Source organism: Bubalus bubalis, chromosome 23, assembly GCF_019923935.1.
Source record: "Bubalus bubalis isolate 160015118507 breed Murrah chromosome 23, NDDB_SH_1, whole genome shotgun sequence".
Classification (NCBI taxonomy): domain Eukaryota; kingdom Metazoa; phylum Chordata; class Mammalia; order Artiodactyla; family Bovidae; genus Bubalus; species Bubalus bubalis.
The window spans coordinates 17,490,034-17,505,498 of record NC_059179.1 but is presented as its reverse complement, the minus strand read 5'-3'; the positions used below and the strand labels follow the sequence as shown (position 1 = coordinate 17,505,498).

Below are 15,465 nucleotides of genomic sequence, written 5' to 3'. Positions count from 1 at the left end.
GAAAGCTTCTGTCCACTTCCCCACTTTAAGCCCTGCTCACCGCTCTCCAAAATAAACCTTCAGCTATACTCAGACCAAACTCTTCTTTATATTTCCTGGCATTTCCATTGTTTGATTTTTCCACCTTTCCCTTAATCTAGAGCATTCCACGTTTCAAAGCCTCATTCAAACCTCACATCTTCCAGGATTTTTTTTTTTTTCCTGATCTCCACTAGCACTAATAATAACGTATTTTTTGTTCATTACAGCCTACCCTGCAAGCTCACTTTCCGCCTGCTCTAAAGTGAGGACAAGAGCTGAGCACTGAACTCATCTGCCCTCCACCAATCCTAGCAAAGTATTCAGCACAGAGTAGGGACTCAATAAATAATACGAACTTGGATTTGAAACAAATCAAGCACTGCTCTCCAACGCTGTATAATGGAATGGTTCTCAGCCTTATCAATTCTCAAAGGTGATGACTAATGGATGGGCCAGATCTTAGGGACTACAAGTCTCAGTGGCCCATGCTGGTCTGGATCTGGCAGTCTGGGGACTCCGCGGGCTCTTTCCACAGAGTAGGGCTGCAACCAGACAAAATATTGCAGTGTCCGACAGGGAAGGGTAAGGACATTTTATGAGTTATTAAGACATTCACCTGGATGGTCGGTGCAGTTCTGCTATGCCTGGGCGGCGAAGTCAGGACGCGCAGTTCACCACGGACTCTGAGCTGTCACCAACCGCCTCGCACCGCTCGCGACGTCTACACCCCGCGCACCCCAAGCCTGCGGAGCTCTTCCTCCTCGGGGCTGAAAGTCTAGGCGGTCCAGGAGCATGCGCGATGTGGCCTCTCAGCCAGCCTGGCGGGAGCGCGCGCCGAGCCTGAATCTTCCGGAATCTTCGGTGCGCTACTTCTGCTCACCTGGCTGTCAGGGCTTGGGACTCACCCTCGTCTCAGCCTAGCGTGCCTGGTGGGAGCCGCGGGTTTTGATCACCCGCCGCTGAGCTTGTGCCTCAGTAGCCGCAGTTGCCCTGGTGGCTGTTCTGGAAGAGATCTGAAAGCGGGCTGGCCTGGATCGTGACAGCCCCACATCTCTCGTCCTGGTTTAGAATTGTATCCCCAACCGGTAAGTATCGGCCGCACGCTCCCCGGCCTGCGCGGGCCCGGGGTAACCACCCGAGTCGCCTCTGAGCAGGTGTTCCTGGCGGAGGATGCTCCCCAGCTGCCCGTGGAAGTGCGGTCGCCAACGCCGTCCAGATGCGCCTGGGAGCCTGCGACCTGCTTCGCTCTGCGCTGCCTCTGCCTTGCCGCGAGGAGAGATTCTTTGAGTTCAGGCGCTTTGGGTGTGGCATCTCAAAAGACCGCCCGGGATATGCAGGGTGGCGGGAGAAGGGGAGGTCTTTCTCTTTCCGGAGCCTGCTATTAGTGTAATCAATTTATTTTTCAAGCTTAAAATAGGGCATGCTGGACACGCTCACTCGAGTCATGTCATCTTTGCTTAATAATAATAATAAACTTTACATTGTTTTATCTTCGTTTCCCAGTGATGGATCGCCGTGTTAAAATAAAGAGTTAAATAAAATGTTCTGTGGTTGGACATATGTCCTGGCAAACTCTTGGCGGGGGCGTGGTGGGAAGTGAGGAATCTTGCTAGTATGGAAAGCCGCACGGCGGTGCTATCTATGTACGCTTTCGTTCATTCAAACGTTTAGCAAATGTTTATTAGCTGCTTTCTCTGTAATTGGAGAAGGCAATGGCACCTCACTCCAGTACTCTTGCCTGGAAAATCCCATGGATGGAGGAGCCTGGAGGGCTGCAGTCCATGGGGTCGCTGAGGGTCGGACACGACGGAGCGACTTCCCTTTCCCTTTCCCTTTCTCTGTAAGGCGTTGTGCTTAGCGCTTTAATTCTAGAGAAACTTAGAAAGTGTTTAAAACTTCTAACAAACCTTGTACATTTAGGGGAGGGGAGATGTGGAAGTAAAGAAACTGCTGCAAAGCTAATGTTCCAGGTTATACTGGTACATTATGACATAAGTAGAAATAGACCTGAAGTTCTACTCACCTAATAATCTGAAATAATGCATACAGATAAACGTGTCCAAACCTCGAAATCATTTGGCCAAACTGTCATTCTGAATAAAATCCTCACTGCGTCTCCCATCTTGATTTTGTAGGGCTCTTCTGTATAGGAATTCAGGAAAAATGATAGTGGAGAAAGAGAGAAAAATTCTAGAAATACTTCCTTTAAATAGCAACGTTATGGAGAATGTGGGCATGTGCAAATAATATGTAGTCTGTGGTGTTCCTTAAGTACACCTAACTCCTGGAATGATTATTATATTAATACAGTGTCTTCTGAGTTCACTGGCTCCTAATCCTGCCCATTTAGTTCTTCAGGTTAAGCTTTGAATACTCCAGAAACTCTTCAGATAGGACACCATGATTATGGGCTAGTTATTTTTCTTTTCTTTTCCACTTGAGTCTTTGTCTCAGTGTGAACCTGTGCTGTGCTTAGTCGCTCAGTTGTGTTTGACTCTTTGTGACCCCATGGACTGTAACCCGCCAGGCTCCTCGGTCCATGAGATTCTTCTCCAGGCAAGAATGCTGGAGTGGGTTGCCATTCCCTCCTCTAGGGAATCTTCCAACACAGGAATTGAACCCAGGTCTCCCACATTGTATGCAGATTCTTTACCATCTGAGCCACCAGGGAATCTCATGAATACTGGAGTGGGTAGCCTATCCCTTCTCCAGATGATCTTCCTGACCCAGGAATTGAAGCAGGGTCTCCTGCATTGTAGGCAGATTCTTTACCAGCTGAGCTACCAGGGAAGCCCCAGTGTGAACCTAATTTGGCAGTAAAGACAGCATATTCTATACAGGGTTAACAGATTGTGTTTCTTTAAAAGCCAGATAGTAACTATTTTAGGTTTACTGGCCATATATCCTCTGTCACAGTTAATGAGTCTGCCACTGTAGCCTGAAAGAAGCCATAGGCAACATAAAGAAATGGGCGAGGTTGTGTTCCAGTAAGACTCTATTTACAAAAACATACCGCTTAGCTTCCCAACCCCTGTTCTATACAATTCCCACCTGCTGTGGGTTAATTTTATTTCCTTCCTCAGGGTTGAGACAAAATGAATTTGTACCTTGTCTTATCACAACTTGAGTAATGTGCTGTACCATCACTTGTGATGTAGTCTGTACAAAGACTTCAGCAAAAGAACCCATTAAACAAATGACACCAAGCCATTTACTGCAAGTAATGGATGGTTATTGGAGAAGGCAATGGTACCCCACTCCAGTACTCTTGCCTGGAAACTCCCAGGACGGAGGAGCCTGGTGGGCTGCAGTACATGGGGTCCAGAAGAGTCGGACCCGACTGAGTGACTTCACTTTCACTTTCATGCATTGGAAAAGGAAATGGCAACCCATTCCAGTGTTTTTGCCTGGAGAATCCCAGGAACGGCGGAGCCTGGTGGGCTGCCATCTATGGGTTCGCACAGAGTCGGACACGACTGAAGCGACTTAGCAGCAGCAGCAGCAACGGATGGTTATACAGTTTTAGGAACAGTTTTGTACTGGAAAATGTAACAATTACTGGAGAGGCTGCCTCTGCTAGTGAAGAAGCACTGCCACATTTCCAACAGAACTGAAGTTGATCAAGAAGACCAACCACATTCACATAACTTTTATTACAGTATATTGCTGTAATGTTCTATTTTTTAATTAGGCACATAAGAGATTGACAGTAACCAATAATAAAATAAAACAATTACAGCAATATACTGTAATACAAGTTATTATTGATTATTGTTGTCAATCTCTTATGTGCCTAATTTATACATTTTATCATATATATGATACAGGAGAAAACATAGTATATATATAGTTCAGTACTATCCACAGTTTCAGACATGCATTGGGAGTCTTGGAATGTGTTCCCTACAAATAAACAGGGATTACTGTATCTACTTTGCTTTTACCATTTAAAATTGCCTTCCCAGAGATCACCAACAATCCAGTCAAAACCTACAGCTTTTCTTTGTTAATGATCTCTGGGATCATTAACCACTCTGCATGTATACTTTATATTTTTAGTTTTGCACACTGTTATTCAATCTTGTCTCTTAATTTTCTGTTGTCAATCACCTTAAGTTGTCTTTTCTTCCTTCTCACTGTAGATATTTTATAGACTCTCTCTTTGGCTTTGTGCTTTTATTCCTATACTCAATTTTTAGAATCACATTTTATTTTCAAATCATAAGTATTTGGTAAAGTTTATTTAATAGTTCATAGAAGAATGACTGTTTTATATTTGTTCTTAGAGATCACATCTGTTTTATTCTATAATGCACTAAAGTCTTTTTTTAGTGCTTAATAGGCTAAATAAAGGGCTTCCCAGGTGGCGCTAGTGGTAAAGAACCCACCTGCCAATCCAGGAGACTGGATATGATCCCTGGGTTTGGAAGATCCCCTGGAGGAGGGCATGGCAACCCACTCCAGTATTCTTGCCTGGAAAATCCCCATGGACAGAAGAGCCTGGAGGGCTACAGTCCATAGGGTCACAAAGAGTCGGACACGACTAAAGCGACTTAGCACACCCAGGCTAAATAAAGTTTAGCTAGAAACTGAATTTTGCCTGGGAGTTAGAAATTTCCTTCCCAGTATTTATTCAGGTATTCTAGGAGGAAAATTTACTGGCTAACTCATTTCTATTTCTTATAAGAAGTCCTCAATTAAATCTCTCTCATGTTTTTCTTCTCTTGGAAACCTTTTGCTTGTGCTTATTTATAGCCCTAACCTGAGGAAATGTTCCTTTCAACAGATGGCAAAGTACCAAAAAATCAACACTAGGAACCTTTACTAGAATTTAGAAAAGTCACTTTTTGAACTCAGTATTCTGTTAAGGTGGTGACTGCTATTCCTAAACTAAGATATAATTCTTCCCATCTTTTTCTCTATCTACTATCTCTGAGAAAATTTCCTTTATAACATGTCCAGATGTCAGTTTTCTTCTTTTTGAAACTAAGCAACAGGGAATTCCCTGGCTGTCCGATGGTTAGGACTCTGCACTTCCACTTCTGGGAGCCCAGTTCAATCCCTGGTCCCAGATCTAAGATCCTGTAAGCTGTGTGGTGCAGCACTCACACCTACCCCCTAAAAAAAAAACTAAGCAACATCGGAACAGTCCAAAAATCTTATGTATCTTAGCACATTTTCGGCAGGCATTCCTAAAGAATATCTTCTGTTTAATTTTCTCTTCTTTAATAAAGATATAGTATTCATTCAGCATCTTTTATATGCTGCTTAGCAGTTCTTCTAAGATCGCTACCTGTCAGATATAGTACTACACATGGCTACAGAGGTCAGGAAGAGCTCTTACCTTCAAATAGGTAAGTTAACCAGCAAATATAATAGAGTAAGTGCTATAATACAGGACACACTGCTGCTGCTGCTAAGTCACTTCAGTTGTGTCCGACTTTGTGCGACCCCATAGACGGCAGCCCACCAGGCTCCTCTGTCCCTGGGATTCTCCAGGCAAGAACACTGGAGTGGGTTGCCATTTCCTTCTCTAATGCATGAAAGTGAAAAGTGAAAGTGAAGTCGCTCAGTAGGTGTCCGACCCTCAGCGACCCCATGGACTGCAGCCTACCAGGCTCCTCCATCCATGGGATTTTCCAGGCAAGAGTACTTGAGTGGGGTGCCATTGCCTTCTCTGACAGGACACACTACCTATTCCTTTTCATCCTATAAGAATTTATGGTGCACCCACTGTGTCCTAGAACTCTGTTCGGCTCTGACTAGTCAATATTGAATAAGAAAGATCAGATCCCTTCTTTTATCTTATCTTTGTGTGGACTAGCAAGGCGTTATATGAAGAAATTCTGCACTGCTGTTCCCGTTACCTAGAATGTTCTATCTTTGCATGGCTGACCTCTTAGTTTAAATATCACCACTTTAGAGTCAACCTTCCCTGGTTGTCTTATTTAATATTGTCCTTCTCCACCAGTCACTGCCTATTGCATTATCTTGAATTTCCTACAAAGTAACTATTACTTCTCTTTTGAGAACAGGGACTTAGCCTTGTTTGATCACTCTATATCTCTTAAGTGTTTAAACGGGCTTCCCAGGTGGTGTGCAGTGGTAAAGAATCTGCTTGCCAAGAAGGAGATCTGTGTTTGATCCCTGGGTCAGGAAGATCCCCTGGAGAAGAAAATGGCAACATACTCCAGTATTCTTGCATGGGAAATCCCATGGACAGAGGAGCCTGGTGGACTACAGTTCTTGGGTAACAAAGAGTCTGACACAACTTAGCAACTGAGCATACACACAAGTGTTTAAACAGTGCCTGGCACATTTAGGGCTCCTAATAAGTATTAATATTTGCTAAATGGACAAACTAATGAATAGATGGATAGTGCTGATTCAACAAATAAGGTAATTTCAGATAGTGAAAGAGTGGGTACTCAGAGAAAATATATGGATGGGTGGAGTCAGGGAGGTCTGATGTCCAGTACTTTAGTACTCCTGACCTTACTCCCTTTCCACCTTTATCTGTTCTGTCACCCTTTCCTCATAATGCCTGTTCTTAAACTTAAGCCCTTAATTTTTATGATCTCTTGGCCACAGGAAATAATATTTATACCTTAACAGTTGAAAATCCTCTCTAAAATTTGGCTTGGCTGATGACCTTTACCGTGTGGTTCTTAAGCTTTATTCTTTCCATTAAGGCAAAATAGCAAAATATCTGTCAATTTTTCCAAGATGCAAATGATGAGCCCATTTGCTTTTTTTTTTTTTTTTGAGCCTTCAGCAAGTTGTAATATTTTTGCAGTAGTATCAGATCACTGATCACAGACCACCACAACAAATAGAGCAATGATGGAAAAGCTTGAAATATTGCCAAAATTACCAAAATATGACAGAGGCAAGAAGCAAGCAAGTGCTTTTGGACAAATGGCACCACTAGACTTGCTTGATGCAAGGTGGCCACAAACTTCAGTGTGTAAAAAACAAACACAATATCTGCAAAGTGCAGTAAAGTCAAGCACAATAAATGAGATATGATTGTATGTACAGTGGAATATTATTCACCCACAAAAAAAGAAATCTTGAATTTGCTACAACATGGATGAACCTTGAGGGCATTATGCTAAGTGAAATCAATCAGAAACATAGATACTGTATGATCTCACTTTTACATGGAGGACCCTAAAAACAAACAACAATCAGCCAAAAACAAATTAAAGAAAAGAGCTCACACAACAGAACACATTGGATTGGTGGTTGCCGGAGGAGAGAGAAATGGTGAAAGGGTTCAAAGGTACAAACTTAAGTCATAGGGGGATGTGTAATGTGTAGTGTGGTAACACAGTTAATAATATTTGTATTGTCTATTTGAAAGTCGTTAGTTCTTGTTATAAGAAAAATTTTGGTGTGGTGACAATATTAACTAGACTTACTGTGATCATTTCACAGTGTATAAAAATACCAAATCACTGTGTTGTACACCTGAAACTAAGATAATGTATGTCAGTTCAGTTCAGTTGCTCAGGCATGTCCAACTCTTTGCAACCCATGGACACCAGGCTTCCCTGTCCATCATTAACTCCCCGAGCTTGCACAAATTCATGTCCATCGAGTTGGTGATGCCATCCAACCATCTTATCCTGTGTCGTCCCCTTCTCCTCCTGACTTCAGTCTTTCCCAGCATCAGGTTCTTTCCAAGGAGTCAGTTCTTTGCATCAGGTGGCCCAAGTATTGGAGCTTCAGCTTCAGCATCACTCCTTCCAATGAATATTCAGGACTGATTTCCTGTAGGATTGACTGGTTTGATCTCCCTGCAGTCCAAGGGACTTCTCTAACACCACAGTTCAAAAGCATCAATTCTTCAGTGCTTAGCTTTTTTTATTGTCCAACTCTCCCATCCATACATGACTACTGGAAAAACCGTAGTTTTGAGAAGACGGACCTGTTGGCAAAGTAATGTCTCTGCTTTTCAATATTCTGTCTAAGCTGGTTATAGCTTTTCTTCCAAGGAGCAAGCGTCTTTTCGTTTCATGGTTGCAGTCACCATCTGCACCCTGGCTGCAGTCTCATCCATGTGCCTGCAAGCTCTTTCCTTTAGGGCCGGACCCTGGGCGGTCAGCTCCGGCTGCTGCTGCTGCTTCCTCCTGGGTTTCTGGCCGCCTCCTCGTCCTCCTCCCGGCCCCGGTTCCTACCGCACTTCCTCCTCTTCTCCTCCCACTACCATCCCTGCGACCATGGGAGGCTTCGTATCATGCGGTTCTTCCCGGTCTTCCAGGCTGTGATAGCATCATAAGGCTGCGCCCTCCTCCCCGCCCGCCTCCAGCCGAGGCCCCAGTCTTGAGCGCTGTGGATGAACCAGACTCTGCGCCGGGATCTGCGCGGATGCCCTCGTCTGGGGTAGACCTGGGACTAACCACAGGGGCAGGTCCTCTTTGGGGCACCTGGTCCCAGTTACAGCGGTTATAGGGTGTGTGTCGCCGGTCCAATGTGTACCTGCCCCTGGTTAGGCGCCCGCCCTCCTTCCCTGGCGCCCCTCCCTGCCTCCCCTCGCAACCCACCTGCCCACCCCCGATTTGCTTTTTTTCTTTTTTTTTCTTACTTTGTGCTCAGCTTTTATGCCTAAAAGCCTATAACCCTCTTTCTGATTGAATTTTTAAAATTTGAGTTGATATTTTTCCTCTAGTAATCTTGGAGTGGATATCTGGGATTCTGATGAAGCAGCCAATCTCCCATCCAATTCTATGGATGAAATCATGGATTGACTCTCAAAATGAAGACTTTCGTGGGTAAAAGAGACATGATTTTATATTAATATTTTATAATGTTATGAAACATATATACTAGGAATCAAGAAATGTGCTTTAAAACTTTAGCTCTAGCGCTTAGAAATTGTATATAATTTAGAACAAGTGACATAACCTTTCAGGCCACTCTTGTTTAATTTGTAACCTAAAGCAATTGAACCAGATCAGTTAGCTTTTGTTAAGATGCATCATAAGGATATCGAAAACTAGTATTTCATGAGATATTATTTGTTTTACAGGAGTAAAAAGTGTTTAAGTCAAATAAATTTTGGAAATGCAAACTGCAATCAGCATGAGCATTACTTTATAAAAAGCCCTTAGGATTCCTGAAGAATTTGTTAAATTTTTACATGTGGAATCTAAAATGTCACAAATGAATTTATCTTTGAAACAGAAACAGACTCAGAGTCATAGAGAACAGACTTGTGGTCGCCAAAGGGGAGGGGGTTGGGGGAGTGATGGATTGACGGTTTGGGATTAGAAGATGCTAATTACTATTATATATTTTATATAATTATTATATACTATTAAGCTATTATATATAAAATAGAAAAACACCAAGATTCTACTGTATAGCACAGGGAACTATTTCAGTATCCTGTAATAAATCATAATGGAAAAGAATATGAAAATGAATATATATAACTGAATCACTTTGCCACACACAAGAAACACACGAATTGTAAATCAACTATACTTCAATACATTAAAAAAAATAATTTATTAAATTTTATTTAACCCAGAATTTCCCCAAATTATTTGAGCACAGAACTCTTGTTTCCCCCACAGGACAAGCATTAACATGACATGGGACACTAATTGTCTCCAAACTGTTTAGCAAATATTGATTAATCTGAAAGCAATATATTGGAGACAAGATCATTGTTCTTGATATCAGGTTTCTACTGGGGTGGTAATCACAAGATTGGAAAGGGGAATCAAAATGAAAAATGCTGTAAAGGCAGAATGGGAAAGTCTTGGCCAGGACAAGCCCCTGTCACTTCAACACTGATAAAGTTGATTCTAATCTTGGTTCCTTAAGGGAGTGGTGGTGTTAATCATGATAAAATGCAGGAGGAGGAGCAAGTTTATGAGGAAAGGTAGAGCTCAGTATAAGTCATCCTAAATAAACACTGTTCCCTATCACAGGACTTTCCTCCCCTCTCAGAACCTTGCTATAAGAAATGATGTTGTTTTATTTTATTTTTTAACTGTACAATATTGTATTGGTTTTTCCTTAAAATTAATGTAATCAAATAGGATCAAGCCAAAAAAGAAAAAAAGAAATGATGTTGTTTCTTAGGAGACTGTATCTCACTTTTCATTGACTCATGTTCTCTGATACTCATCGTGCAAAAGGGATATAGAAATAAAAAGTCAACTCAGGTGCTGATGAGGGTGATTCCATCATTATATCATCAATATAAATTTAGAAATTCATTTACTTAAAATAGAGAAATACAAAAGGCATAACAACACTTTTAAAACATGGAGTCTTAAATGCCACTTTGAGAGAAGAAGGCTTATGCAGACATTCTTTTCCCAATTAATTAAAATAACTATTGTACCTGTGATTAAACCAATTATGTTCAGTTGTATTAGATTCTTGTGCAAATAAAAACTTGAGTAGTTAACTATACACTGTCTTAAACATATAAGGAAAATAAATAGATGGTCTCTTAGTTAATCTGTCATTTTAGAATGTGAGACTAATGTGGGAGGTGCCAGAGCATCCTGGTTAAGGCTGTGGAAAGAAGATGGAATTGATGATGTCTTGGAGGAAATGACATATTTTTAAGACTATTCTTTGGCAAGATAAGTAGATTTCAGTTTATGGAAAACATACTTTATGTTTTAGTTCATGAGAAACTGTGGTAGACTGAATCATTGTGCCCAGTGTTTCATGAATTTTCTGTTACAATTAGTCATTCATGTCCTTTGTCACATGACTCTGCCATTTTCCCCAGTGTTTCTTCAATTGGTAAAGTTGGGGTTGGTCATATGACTTATTTTGGTCAGTAGAATGTGAATGGAAGTGACAGGGCCATGTCTGGGCCAAGACCTGAAGAGGCATCCTGAATTTTCTGTCCTTTTTGTGACCCTTCTACTCAGAACATGGCTCAGGAAGCCACCAATCAAGGAGAGTGGGAGATACATGGAGCAGGCCTGAACTTGACCTACTGCCGGAAGTAGAGGTACTAGCTGATTTGAGACCCAGGAACATGAAAATCAATGTTTATTGTGGTAAGCCACTGAAATTTTGAGGTCGTTATAAGAAATTAAAAAAAAAAAAAAAAAAACTAGTACAAACTGAAATGCCTGGCTAATTGTGAGCAACTTGTTATGTTAAAACAAGATAGCAATTATCAGACTCTGAATCAGAGAGGGATGAAACCATTTTGGCGAAATTTAACTCGTCTTTCAAACCGACAATACATGAGAATATATTTTAATAGTAACTTTACTATTATATGGTAAACTTTGTGAGCGCTTAAGAGACTAATCTTTATTTTAGTATTCAAATTTACACTTTGACTATAGAATATAAGCAGCCAAATTATCTTGTATTATCTTTAAATCCAGATTAAATTTTCTAAAGTTTAGGGTTATTAATCATCAAGCATCTTGGTCTGAATGACAGGCATCTCTATTGTCACAAAAAAATGCAACAAAACCTGAGGAATAATGTGAAATTCTGAGCTGGGATGTTAAAAGCTTGTTAAGGATAATGTTAAACTTCATATATAATAAATAATAGCAAGGATGTTATAGCATTTATAGCTGTTTAAAGAAGTTCCCCCACCCAGAGAAAGACAAAATATTATTGCCTGTGTTTTTTTAGCTTTGAATGTACTTTTTGATATGTGCTGTTTAATACGGTAGCCACTAGTCACACATGGCTATCCAGCACTTAAAACGTAGTCCGGATTAGGGTGTGCTCTAAGTGTAATATACACAACAGATTTCAAAAACTTAATATTAAAAAATAATAAATCTCATTAATTACATATTACTTACATGTTGAAATGAGTTCTAGGCACCTTCACCATAAGTATCTTTGCCATCGACACCTCTGCCACAAGAGTTTTTGCGGCAAACATTTTCATCAAATAACTCATTGCCTATAAGGCACATTCTTCATGAAAGATAAAATAACCGAGGTGGGAGTTTTTGGTTTGACAGTTTGGTTTCAACTGGTTGAAATGTGTTAGCATTTCTTCTAGTTGGCAACATTATCGATGGCTTTATTGAGCTGGCATATGACACTGATTTGTCCCAAGAGTTGGTTTCGTATTTTGAAACACTACTTTGGAGGAGAAAGAGGCCACAGTCCTAGAAGGTGGAGAGGGAAACCCACATTTCCCACATGACTTTGGAATGTCTGTCAACGGACACGTGACAATATGCCAAGAACAAACAACTGTGTAGAAGCTTTCACAGCACAGCACAAAGCTCAGTTACAGAGATGCCTCTAAGGACTTGGAAGTGTACATCGCTCTTTATGAAGGAAGACATTTCAGTGAACAAGAAAAAGTATGATGCAGAATGAGGAGACAAACCAATGAGCCAAAAAAATAAACCCCGTATAAAATGCTATGAATGAAAGACTTGGAAGACAAGTGCTTAGGTACAACCTGCAAAATAAAATAAGCTATTTGTACAGTACTGCTGTGAATCTACACACATTTTAAATGTACTCAAACATTTTCTATTTCATAGTGTCTTGAATTTTGTTATTCATTTCACTGTGTCCTTTAATTGCCCCTCTTTTATTTTCCATTATTTTATATTTTATGGCAAAATTGCTTCCAAGCCAATTACTACAGTGAAAATGCGGCCATAAGTGCTTATGGCAAAGATGTCTATGGCAAAGATGCTTCAGCAAAAGTACCTAGAACCAGCAGTAACACTTGTAGATGTGATCCCTGGCACATTTTGTTGTGTAAATGCCATGACACCAAAAAGGCATGCCACTCTCACTCATGAAGTTCTCTCACTAAATTAGATCCTGGGACAGTAAGATATAGCAGGGCTTTAGTGACATCTCAGTGAGCATCTTTGTGGTGCAACCGGTTAGCATGTTTAGCAAAACGGAACCGTCAACCTCAGGATGGCCTTACGCCCAGCCAGTTTCTTGGTGATGAAAACATTCTGGACTTGGATAGTAGTGGCAGTTGCACAGCATTGTGAATGTTCTAAATGCCACTAAACTGTTCATGTTATAATGGTGAACTTTAGGTTCTATGCCTTTTACCACAATAAAAACCAACCCCAGGAGATGTTTTGGAGGACACATTTTTCCAACCTTATGTTGTAACTGTATTTTTCTTCCTGACATGTGTACACCTAACTAAATAATATGCCCTGATATCTGAATGCCTATATATATATGTACAGCAGCTTTTAAAATAATCTCTGGTATGGGTGTCCCACTCTGTAGCATTTTTGGCATCACCCAGGAATATGTGACTTAGGCAAAAACCCTCTTTTGGCTTGGATTAACTATTTACTGCATAAGTACAGAAATTCCTTTGCAAGACTCTTTTGCCCTAGCACACATTTGCTTAGTCTAGAAAATTTTCCAATGGAAAGGGCAGGCTGGGCTTGGGTGTGTGTCTGTCTTCTCCAAAGGCATTGTATGGCTTTCTTAATAAATGGGAAACAGGTCTGTAAGATCACAACTGAATTAGTTCCCAAGATTCTTCTTTTAGCCAGGGCAGCTTCCCAGCACAGGACTCAAGGTTCACAGTTCTTTTGGACAAAGTCAATATTGTTCTTTTATAAAGCAATGATCATGAAAGGAGGCAGATCTTTAAGACCCATACAAACAAAGAGTACAAAAGAGAAAGGGGGGAAGTTTGGAAAGACTCACAGAAAAGACAGTGTCTGCCAGGAAGTCCTTGAAGCAGAGGGTGGTGAATACTTCCCACGGAGAGGCTTTAGCAAAAGCCAAGGAAGCCTCATGCTGGTCAAGACTGGCCTTGATGAGCAAGAGTGGCGACCTTGTGCCCCACTGTGGAGGTTAAGTGCTTCCTGGGCGAGTTTTCTCACTCCAGCCGGAAGATTTCAGCTGCTCCTGCTATACCATGTCTTTCCAGAAATACGAAGGCTTGTGAAAGACAACTATGCCTACGATGATCACTGCGAGCAGGATCAGGGAGAAGAGGACCATGAGGAAGACATAGGTGGAGTGGGGGAGGGGTGGGGAGATTGGCTCTTCAGCTGGAATCTTGTTGGTCAGGTTCAGCATGTAGCCCAAAGTCCACCCAACGCTGGTGCTCCGGACCTGCAAACAGTGGGGAAAGTGTTGTTTCTGGTTTGAGGATTAAATGAGCTTTCCTTCAACGCTACCCATAATGCTGAACCACCAGGAAGTGAAAGCACCACATTTGGTTCTCTAAAGGGATTACTTCTATATTTTGAATTGGGAATATGGCTGTGAGGAAATAGGAGCAAGTGATTAGAAGGAGAGTGTGGGGCCTCACTACTGTATCCCCCAGATTCAGAGAGGAATTTGGTGAAAGATGGCTCAGTTCTCCTGCCAAGAAGAACTTAATTCAAATTAGGCCTTTGGAAGTTTGCATTCCTCTTTTGATATTTGTGTGAATGTGGGTGATAGGGTGGGGAAGGGGGCTGGAAGCTGACAGGAAGCAGGCAAAAGATGAGAGACTGACTGTCCCTGTCCTTCTACATCCATGTCAGGCCCAGGAATCTCATCCATACAAAACCAGGACTTCTGTTATGATTCAACTAGGGAAAACCTGGGGAATAATCCCCATCAAGTCAGTCTTACTCGACGGATGTTCAAAGACATTGCATATGCATGAGAAAGGATTATTCTCAAATGAAAAAACATTCTCCAACCCTGCCATCTTCCTAGGGATATTTTCAAATCACCTCGAAATGTATTGAAATATAGGTAGTCTGTGAATAATAAAGAATTGTGGAAATGTTTCTATTACATGAGTTGTATGTGGTCATGGTAGGAAAATCACGAAGTACATATATCTTCTTTTTTGAAGATAAAACCATCTCTGCTTCATCACTCAGAGTTGTTCTTATTATCATTTTGTGTCATATCCTACCAATCTCTCTGTGCACGTTTTTCACAGAAAAAAGTGGAATTAAATTGCATGTAGAATTCACTGAACAATTCTTTGTAAATATTATCCCACATCTCTTAAGGGATTTCTGCAGCATCATGACTGGTATGAACTGCCTTATATGGTCATTTTTACTCACTTTATTCAATTATTTATAAACCCTAGAAATGGAGTAGTTGGACAAAGTGATGTACATATTTTAAGGCTTCTAGCACATATTGCCAAAACAGTCTTCCCAAAGGTTATGCCAGTTTACATCCCAGCCAATAGCATGTGAAATGCTCCTCTCCCCTACGCCTTTACCAGTCCTGGGAATTAATAATTTGTAAAATGCCCACTTCCTTTTATGGGAAACTGGAACTTTATCTGACTGCCTGTGTCAAAGAAGCCTCCAGAGTTACTGGAGTTATCACCTAGGGTTTAGAAATAACAGATCATAGATGGTACCTCAGAGAATATAAGTCTGACATAGACATCTCTCTCAAACAGACAAACCATGATGGAACAGAAGGAAAACTTGGATGTTAAAACAAGGAAAAGATTCA

At 41.2% G+C, this 15,465-nt stretch overlaps 2 protein-coding genes and 1 long non-coding RNA gene across 19 annotated transcripts in view; 1 reads left to right on the top strand and 2 right to left on the bottom strand.

Moving 5' to 3' along the window:
• Positions 1-1,766, bottom strand: part of CC2D2B (coiled-coil and C2 domain containing 2B) — a 107,836-nt gene extending 106,070 nt beyond the window's left edge. For 3 of the 10 annotated variants that reach the window (XM_044935255.2, XM_044935257.2, XM_044935256.2), the window contains exon 1: positions 638-1,755. The gene's annotated coding sequence lies outside the window, so the exon portion shown is untranslated. Of the gene's footprint in view, positions 1-637 lie in introns of all 10 variants that reach the window. The other 7 variants (XM_044935259.2, XM_044935263.2, XM_044935264.2 and 4 more) reach the window with 6 other exon arrangements.
• On the top strand, positions 983-11,064 carry LOC123331434. Its single transcript, XR_006548076.2, has 3 exons — positions 983-1,106; positions 8,696-8,798; positions 10,929-11,064. It is a non-coding gene; the product is annotated as an uncharacterized LOC123331434 (long non-coding RNA).
• The window catches only part of ENTPD1 (ectonucleoside triphosphate diphosphohydrolase 1), a 100,518-nt gene continuing 94,571 nt past the window's right edge, over positions 9,519-15,465 (bottom strand). For all 8 annotated transcript variants that reach the window (XM_044935267.2, XM_025274360.3, XM_044935265.2 and 5 more), the window contains one exon: positions 9,519-14,103. In XM_044935267.2, the coding sequence (XP_044791202.2) occupies positions 13,897-14,103 (207 nt within the window). In that variant the 3' untranslated portion in view covers positions 9,519-13,896. The remainder of the gene's footprint in view (positions 14,104-15,465) is intronic.